General features: G+C 52.6%; 1 protein-coding gene across 1 annotated transcript in view; it reads right to left on the bottom strand.

The window, feature by feature from the left end:
• Positions 1 to 3,828: 3,828 nt before the first annotated feature.
• USH1G (Usher syndrome 1G (autosomal recessive)) overlaps positions 3,829 to 9,248 on the bottom strand; it is an 8,914-nt gene continuing 3,494 nt past the window's right edge. Inside the window, exon 2 of the mRNA XM_010291046.1 lies at positions 3,829 to 5,074. Within this exon, the coding sequence (XP_010289348.1) occupies positions 3,829 to 5,074 (1,246 nt within the window). The remainder of the gene's footprint in view (positions 5,075 to 9,248) is intronic.

Genomic DNA, 9,248 nt, shown 5'->3' with positions numbered 1-9,248 from the left:
GGCTGCGTCCCTATGCTTCGTGGGAGACGACCCAGTCGGAAACCGAGGACCAAGCCCAAAGCCAAGCAACGTGCATGAGCCCAAAGAGTGGGGGCTTGCTGCTGGCACCTCTGACCGTCACCCCTGTACCCACAGACCATCCTCCTCACCCCAGCTAGGGCAGCCGTGGGCCTGAGCCCATCTTGTGGGCTCGGCAACGCTGCTGCATTGGTGCCACGGCTCAGTTTTGGTCTCTCCCTGCGGTCGTGGAGGTGACCACATTGGTCTCCGGGCTCGGCAATCCTGAGCGGCATTTCTGCGTTTGGTCTTGGCTGTGTGGGGACGTGTCCCATGGCACTTGGGTACCGTCACGTCACCAAACCTTTTCAGCAGCTCTTTGGAGGAAGGACAAGCTGGGAGAAGGGATCTCTGTCAGCGTCAGCCCAACATCAGCCACCGCTTGGGTGCTCCTAAGCAAAAAGGCAAAGTTAGGGAGTGTGCAAAGCCCAACCGCCCGGCAGCCCCCGAATACCCGCCGCATCCCGCTGCCTGGCCCACGAAAGGCTCCAGCAGGTACCAAGCCAATAGATCCATTTCTCCCTGTCATCCACTGGGATAAACTGGTCCCCATTGCACTGGAATGACAGTGATGGGAGCCAGGGCAAATTGCTCCCGCCCTGTGTCCGGCACAAACCCGATTCATCCCTGGGGGATCTGGAGCCGGCAGCTGCTTCGTGGTAGGCATCCAGAGCAAGGGCAGAGAGCTCGGATGAAGAAGTCACTCGTGTGCATGAGGAAGGGGGTGAATTCAGCCACCATAACCTCACCTTAGGTTACGGGTCCTGCTCACGGCAGGACTTGGCGGCCGTCCTTCTGCTGCGCCGCATCCCTGCAGCCTCGCAGCCCCAGTGGGCAGCGGGTCCCATCCTGCTCTCCCAGACCCGGTCCCGGCAGAGGGAGCTGTGACATTAGTGAGCCAAGCCACCGCTCTCCCTGCTGGGATGGCAGCCCCAGGCTTTGGAGAGGGACCAAAGAAAACAGTGCTGGGGCCCTGGTACCACGCAGCCTTCACGAAGAACTCACTGACTCAGCACATCTGATCGCTCACCCTTTTGCCTGGAAATCAAGCCAAGAGTTATGCAGACCTTGTAATTTCAAATAGAAAAGCACTCTAGGTCTAAAAATCACTTAAAAATACTCCTCCTCAGTTTGCACCTGTGTAGAAAGATCTTGGACCTTCAGTGCAGTGGTAGTGTTTAGCTGATGCTGGAGCATCTCTGTGGGCAGTGGCATGAGGCTGGGACCCCACACCGCTCCTGCTGGGGCTTCAGCCACTTGGGGGGCAGTAGGGCAGAGAGCCACTGTGCAAAGAGTATTTCTTGCTTGCAACGAGTATTTTTCCTCCCTACACACACACACCCCCTCAGGGCACGCACAGGCAGGGAGCAGCACGGCTTCACACTAAAGAAGTCCCCATCCTCCAAACAGCAAAACCACAGCCTCCACAACTCCGAAGGGCCAAGCATGGTCCAGATCCCAGCCAGACCCCGGGCACATACAGACTGTCAGGTGCTCAGGTCATTCCTTATCATTTGCATCCTTGAGATAAGGCTGGATAAGCAGTACCAGTACCAACATGCGGCATTTCTCTGATCTGGTTGTTTGCATCACAGCCTGAAGAGGCACGTTGCCAGCACCCCATGGCAAGGGGCTGTTGACTCTCTCCCATTAGGATATGTCACTGCCTAGGTCCCCATCCCACCGCTGCACCCCAGAAGCAATCCTGCCACCCGGGAGCCATCCACAGATCATGTGTATAAGTGCTGCGGAGAGCTGGGAGCTGAGGGCTCGGAGAGAGCACACCATGGTCAGCGAGAGATGTGGTGGGTCTGTGCAGAACACCTAATGCTACAGTTCAGAGCTGTGTTTTGAGCACGAATGCAGCAGGGATGCTTGGAAGAGGCTCTGAGCTGCAGCCCAGACCTACGCTTAGTCCTGGGAAGCTTCTGGAGGCAAAAGTGTGTCCTTCACAGAATCACAGAATCATTAAGGTTGGAAAGGACCTTCAAGATCATCAAGCCCAACCGTTAACTCAACACCACCATGTGCCCTAAACCATGTCCCAAAGCACCACATCCATACGTGATGGTCTTCCAGTGATGGTGACTCCATCACCTCCCTGGGCAGCCTGTTCCAATGCTTGACCACTCTCTCGGTGAAGAAATGTTTCCTCATATCCAATCTAAACCTCCCCTGGCGCAGCTTGAGGCCATTTCCTCTCGTCCTCTCACTAGTTACTTTACAACGCCCACCTCGCCACAATCCCCTTTCAGGTAGTTGTAGAGAGCAATAAGGTCTCCTCTCAGCCTCCTCCTGCTGATGCTGCTCAGTGCCCTGGAGAGATGGGACAGAAATGTTGCTTCCATAGGTCAGTCACTTGACTACTGTAAGGCAAATCCTGACATGTTCAAACCACCATCTTCATTTTGGATTGTCACCCTCAAGACAGCACAGACTAAGACTCACGTCTGAGCACCTGCCAGCTAAGGTCAGGGCTGGCACATCTCGAGCTGAACAGCCCCAAGCCACAGTAATCAAAACTCCCTTCCAAAAACACAGCACCAAACAATGCAACCGAGAACCAGGAGAGAGACCAGGGTTCCCCATCCCTCTGCTCCTCCAGCCCAAACCCCAAATCAACCACTTGCTCAAGGCAGAATGGATTGTAATTATTTATTTCGGGTCCCTTTGAAAATGCCTATCCATCTCCTTCCATTGATGGCTTCATGTGGTCTCTCAGCCTGTGACAGCACAGTGCCCTAGCCAGCTGTGCAGCACACTTCTTCCTCCAGCGAGCAGGCGACCTTCGTCCCTTCAAGGTTGGCAGGTTGGAGCTGCCTGGTCCGATCTCAGCAGTCATCCCTCCGTACCAGGAGCCGCCTGGGAGCATCGCATGGACAGAGAGCAGAGCGAGGGAGCAGGAGGGCAGCCCAGAGGGACTGCTGGGGATGGCTGTAGCTTTCAGCTGCCCCAGGAAGGGAGTCTCTGGCTTGTGTTTTCTGGCAACTTAGAACTGGGTTTGTTTCTCGATCATTAAAAAAAAAAAAAACAACAAAAAAAAAGATGCTGCTGCTATCTGCAAATGGAAAGAGAAAAATCTGTCAGCACCCTGAGGATCCAAGAATGAGCTGTACTGAAAGCCTGGAAAACCAGCAAGAAGCACACAGATATTTAAAGTCTGGGAAACCTGAACAGCACAGTGGATTGGGGTGTCAGCGGATGTGACACTAATGCCTTCCCTTCACCTCTACAGCCAGCACATGGTCCTTCAAACCAATCCAGCCAAACCCTGGAAATACCATAAAACAGCAACAACTCCAACCCAAACATGCAATCTCCAAAGGTCTGAGTAAGATCTCAAGCATGTGGGGAAGGATTCCCAATGCCACTGGGCACTGCCGTCAGCCTGCTCCCACCAGGAATTGTGGTTGATTTCCTAACGCCTTCAGAAGGTCAAGAGTCAAGACAAGCCTGACCGTGGTTGAAAATCCCAGCTACAGGGACTCAGAAGAATCAGACCACAGAGCAGTCTGCATTCATATAGGTTATGAAACAAAACAAGGGTTTCACGTCCTGCCCAGCCACATCAGGGCTGTTGAGTAATGAACTAATGCTATTGCCACCTCTCCAAACTCTCATCGTTTCCACACAAGCAGGAATTTGCCTACACACAGAAGCACTGAGGTTACCTGGACTCCTACTCTTCCAAGTGGATTGAAAACAAGACCTTACATTATCCACATCTCCACCTGCTGTAGGGTTTAATCGGTCAGAGGCCCCATCCTCTACTTACAGTTCAGTGTCTACAATGACATCTGGCTTCTCCAGCGTTTGTCGTCTCCTCTGGATCGCATCCACAATCTTTTTCCTGGGGCCCAATGGGATATTGATGCTCTTCAGATCATTGTCTGAACATAGCATGAGGGCCTCCAAGTCAATCTTTTCCTTCTTCAAGATGGAGATGAACTCAAACATGTGCAGGGAAGCCAGAAAAGTCTCCAAGGGGCTGGTGTCTGGTTCATCGTCATCATCTAAGCCCAGCTCCACCTCATCCCAGGGTAGCTCCTCCGCGTTCCTCTCCTGCAGGCTGTTGGCACTGCCAATGCTATCATTGAGACTTGGCGAGCGCTGCAGGCGGCTCCGCAGTTTGACACCTACCCCATCTGTGTTGTCTTCATCCAGCGTGCCAGCATCCTCCCGGCCGATCCCAAAAAGCCCACTGCTGACATAGTTGCGCCGGAACACCATGGTGCCCAGCCCAGGGCGGTTGAACAAGGAGTCATGGCCAGAGTCGGTGCTGACTTCTGAGTGGGCCGAGTCCATGTGCAAACCTGGGTCACTTATGGCACGGGAGACAGTGTCTTCATCTGTGAGGAACATGTCTCTGATATTACGCCGAGTCCACTCCTTGGGGCTGGCATATGTGCCCTGCTTCACAAACATGACATCATTCCCCAGCTGCAGACCAGACAGAGACCGCACGCTTTTCCTCCCATCCTCGTAGATCTTGAACGTCCCATCCACCTGCTTCTTCTTCTCTAGCTTCTTTTGTATTTTGGTCTTTCCCTTGGCTGTGCCATGGATGGTGGCTTGTGAGTATGGCAAGGAAGTCACCATAGACATGTGTTGGAACTTCTTGCTTAAGGTGCTACTCGAATAGCTGGAGAAGCTCATGGTATCGGAATTATCCGACATCTCCTTTCTGTATCGTTTCTCCATCTTTTCGTGGTGCTTCTTCTGCAGCTTCACGCAATCCTTAATCCTCCGCTCCGCGTCCCGAAAGGCCTTGTCCTTCAGTTTGCTCACCAGCTTGGGGTTGAGGCTGCTCTGCTTGGCAGCAATGGAGTCCAGGTAACGCACACACTCCATGTGCCCCTTCATGGCTGCCATGTCCAGCGGGGTGTGGTAGTCGTTGTCCAGGCACCAGATGTTGGCCCCAAAAGAGATGAGGAAGGAAAGGCAGTTCAGGTGGCCATTGGCTGCTGCCAGGTGGAGAGGGGTGTTCCCCCATATGTCACATTTGTCTGGATCGCCCCTAGACAGCAAGGAAAACAATGGGTTAACACACAGGCATGGCTGGCAGACTCTACTGAGATATTCCCAGTTGTACAGGGGCAAATCAGCACCATGAACTGTTGCCTCCTCAAAATACGAAGCTACACACCTCCAGCCCCAACAGCTTAATTTTAAGGGGGTCTTCTGGAGGGGTGTATTGCTGACATGGAATCACATGCCTGACACGCAGGTCTATGATTATTCCTGTGACTTGAACTTACCTCTCAGGAGACAATGTTTCTGCATCAAATCGAGTTTTGGAGGGACTCAAGCCAGATTCTGAATAGCCCAGAACTGAGATATGGAGCTGGTTCTAGCTCAACTTGTTATAAAATTTCAAATCTCAAGCATCCTATTAAATGCTCAGATTCGATCTTCAAATCTTGCCTTCATTCAGATTCTGTGGAGAGACATCCCAAAATACCTCTCCATACACCACATCCTGTGTAGGACACCATAGATTCCCACCATGATGGTAGTACCGCCATGAAATGGCCATCCTCAGCATCGGTTCTGAAATCCAGCAGCTGCTGCACCTTCCCACCCTCCTGTTCATTGGTGACTGGGGGAATCTGGGACACAAGAGGGCATATTGTGAGTAGTGAATAAGAGCTAAGTTGCTGGCATTGGCTTCGAGGTTGGGGTTTTGTGGGGGGTTTTGCCATACCACGCTTGGTTTCGATTGCATGGCTTGAAGCGCATTGGTATTAACACATCCTGAGAATCCAGTTTCAGAGAAAGTGGAGATTAGGTTTCTGCACTCCTCAAGAGCTGAACATTCGACTAATGCCTTTAGCATCTCTTCTCACACCGTGCCAGCCCCTAGCCCAGCAAGCTGCTGACAGGGCACAACCGCTTGCCCACATCTCCTGTCTCCTGTAACGGGATGGACATAAACCTGGGACTGAAGGGAATTCCGTCCTCCTGACATTCCTCTGTATTTATGATCTGCTGAAACAGGAGAGTTCACACCCCTGCTGGCACCAGCCTTCGCCCGAGCGCATGTGCTAATGATATGCAGCCAGCAGCAGTATCTGTCAACAAGGCACTCTCCCTTTGTGCACAGGGACCAGGCAAAGCCTTTTATTAAGGCTGTGCAGCTCCACCACCCTCAGGAGCAACTCCCCACGGGCAGCAGGGCTCTGCTAGAGCTCTGGCTCGGCACAGCTCCTGCCCGTTTCCACATTGCCCTTTCAAAGAGCACTAGAGGAGCCCAGCACCAGCGCTCCTCCCCAAGGACAAGAGCTCCAAGCGTTGGTGACACTAGGAGTCTGGAAGGCAAACGCACACCTGAGACCTTCATCCCATGTTATGTTATTCCTCGGTGCTCTAGGACCCGTGTTGACAAGAGCTGGGAGCAGCAGAGTCCAGAACCCTCTCCCAAACCCCACGTGCTCTGTGCTTTTCTCACTTGAAAGTGTCTGAAAACTACTTCAGAGAAAGAGCACGGAGGTCACAGGAGCATCTTCATCACTAGCACCCATGCACAAGACCCAGTGCCAGCCTCCTCCAGCACATTCACCCTCCCATACGCCAGGCAGGCTCCCTGCTGCCCGCTCTGGATGCTTGCTGTTCAGGGAACAAAAATCCACAGCCTTTGCCGACACCTCAGCTGTGTAACACTGAAGGGAAATGATTCTGCAAAAGGCAGAAGCAATAAAGACGGCATCCAGAGGTTAAGCTGGAGATTATTTAGACCCAAAGCATGAGCTTCCTGGCTGTACTCCCCAAGAGCTACTATGAGGTCCACTCAGCTTTCCCCTTGTGGGAGCATCAGCAGTTGCTCTCACCACATATGTATTTTCACAACACTTGTAGTTACTTGTTGTAACTACAACCTTGAGCCTGCTGGCAAATTCAGCAAGAGGTGGTAAAAAAGCTCAAAATTGTGTAAGGGTCAAAAAGACCCACAAAACCTGCAGGACTTCTGTATTCAGAGCCTTCAACACTTCTCATAGAAGCACGGAAAGGCTTCAAAGATGGGTGTCTAGGGAGGAGAAGGGCAGGAGATCACAGGACTGAGGAGCCATGAAGCCAGCAGAAAGAAAGGAGGAAGCTACCAGTACTCTGGCAATACCAAGTTTCCAGGAGCAGTAACTCCCCAGCCCTCGCCTCTACCCTCATAGTGACATGTCCAGGCTGGGAAATTCATGGGGAGGATAAATATTTGATGAATTGCAAGAGAGGAGTAAATTATTGATGGAGCTGGATTAAAGAGCCAGTGAAACTAGAACTGCTGGGGCTGGCAGCGGGACTCCAGCGCGCGAAGGGTTGTTGGTTTGTTTACGTGTGCTCTGAATGGGCACATGTGTCCCCAACACGTGCAGGCAGATGAGCCAGGGTTCCGTGAGGGTCCCAACAGGTACATGGACTCACGATGTGGACAGTGGCTTAGCAGCAGGCTCACCAGAAGTGATCTTGCTCCCCAAGCCAAGCGTATGGACGCTCAATCCATAAAGGACAACTCGGAGCCCATTCTCGTGTCTGTCTGGTTTGGGTGGCAAAGAGCAAAGCCAGGGAGGTCTTGGGGGCTTTGAAGGTTTAGTTTCCTCATGCTTTTTACCCCCTCAAAGAATAAGTGTGGGGAAAGAGCATCAAAAACAGCTCTCCCTGGATATTTCCACTGTCTAGAACCAAGGGTAATAGAGCAAAATTAGATCTTTAGGTCCCTTTGTCCCAGGAACATCTGCCTCAGGCGCTAGAAGTGCATCAGAAGGAAAGAAGAATGGTGACTTGCAAAGTAGAGGTGTTTGATCTGGCACAGATAATAAACATGAGGCCCTTCCTCTGGCTGGTGTCTGTTGGAGCAAAACTTCACCTCCAGGGCGCTGCACACGAGGATATGCTGACTGCAGGGTCCACTAAGTGGGAACATATTTTAATAACAGGTGTGAAGAGCAGCACTTCTCAACTTCAAAGCGTTTTCAAGTGCTGAGTCAACTCCTGTAATAATCATTATTAAAAACGCTGTTAATTGAGCCCCTTAGGTGGACATGTGCATCTCCTGAGTCATTGCGTTTGCACTGTGACATGCACGCTCACTCCCTTCCTGCTGGTTTTTCCCCTCCACTTCTCCCATAGGATCCCAATTAGCCGGGGAATCCAGCGACACTTACATATGTTCTTCCCCAGCTGCACGTGTGAAGTTCCTCTGATAGCAAAGGGCTGGCTCACCCCCTGGCTCATGGGTGTGCGTGAAGGATCGGCCCTCAGACCAGAAGCCGGGCTGGGTGCAGAGTGTCTCTAGCTCCCATAAAACATTTTTGGATATAGGAAGAGGAAAAAATAATTCATGGCTTGAGGAAAAACCAACCAGCTTCAGCACAGCCAGTCAGGGCAATGACCTAAGCACAGCCTAGAAATGAGCAGAAAAGATGAGTTTTTGGAGCCAGAGCAGAGCCGTGGGTTCTGTATCCCAAGCTTTGTCCAGGTGGTGGTAAGTCAAGGATTCAGCTTTTCTCCAACAAGTTCAGATCCCCCAAAATCCAGCACAGATGCTGTAGGTTAGGTTCAACTCAGGGCTTTCTGGCTCTTGTACCAGAAAACACTAGGCTAGCAGTTATTGCTGCTGGTGATTAGTAATGCTGGCTGCACTGTGGTAGCGCCTGCGGGCACGTCTACTGGCTCAGCACTTCACCATGCCCAGATCTCACACCGCCTGCAAGCAGCCAGCTCAGGCGCCGGAAGCGACGAAGCTGCGACAGCGCTCCACCCTGCTCCTTCACCTTCCCGGCAGGTCATCACCCAGGGGAAGGTCCCCACAAACACAGCCACGCTGCTCCTGGCACCCACGTGGCCGTCAGCCCTGTGGCATGCAGAGGATGCACATCACCTTCATGTGTCTTGCTGCAAACTCCACCGCAACCCTGCCCCAGCCAGGGTGACATGACGCCCTCGAGCAGCCTGGTTGATGTCAGGAGCCATCTCGTCTCCTCCGACCCCCTGCTGAGCCACTCGCGCCCCTCTGCCGTTAACATCCAACGCTTCTGTGACCCCCATTTTTGTAAGAAGGGAAACTGAGGCACAGCTGTGCAACAAAACACCAGGTGACAAAGCTGACCGGAGACCTGTCTGGCAGAAAGGCACACCCTCACCTCTCCAGCAGTCCGCTCCAAGGCAAGAAAGCCCTGGCCGTTCCCAGCCGAGGCCCCCAG

This window comes from Phaethon lepturus, unplaced genomic scaffold, assembly GCF_000687285.1.
Source record: "Phaethon lepturus isolate BGI_N335 unplaced genomic scaffold, ASM68728v1 scaffold39947, whole genome shotgun sequence".
In the NCBI taxonomy this organism is placed as follows: Eukaryota; Metazoa; Chordata; class Aves; order Phaethontiformes; family Phaethontidae; genus Phaethon; species Phaethon lepturus.
The sequence above is the reverse complement of the archived record's forward strand: the minus strand, read 5'-3'. Positions and strand labels throughout refer to the sequence as shown.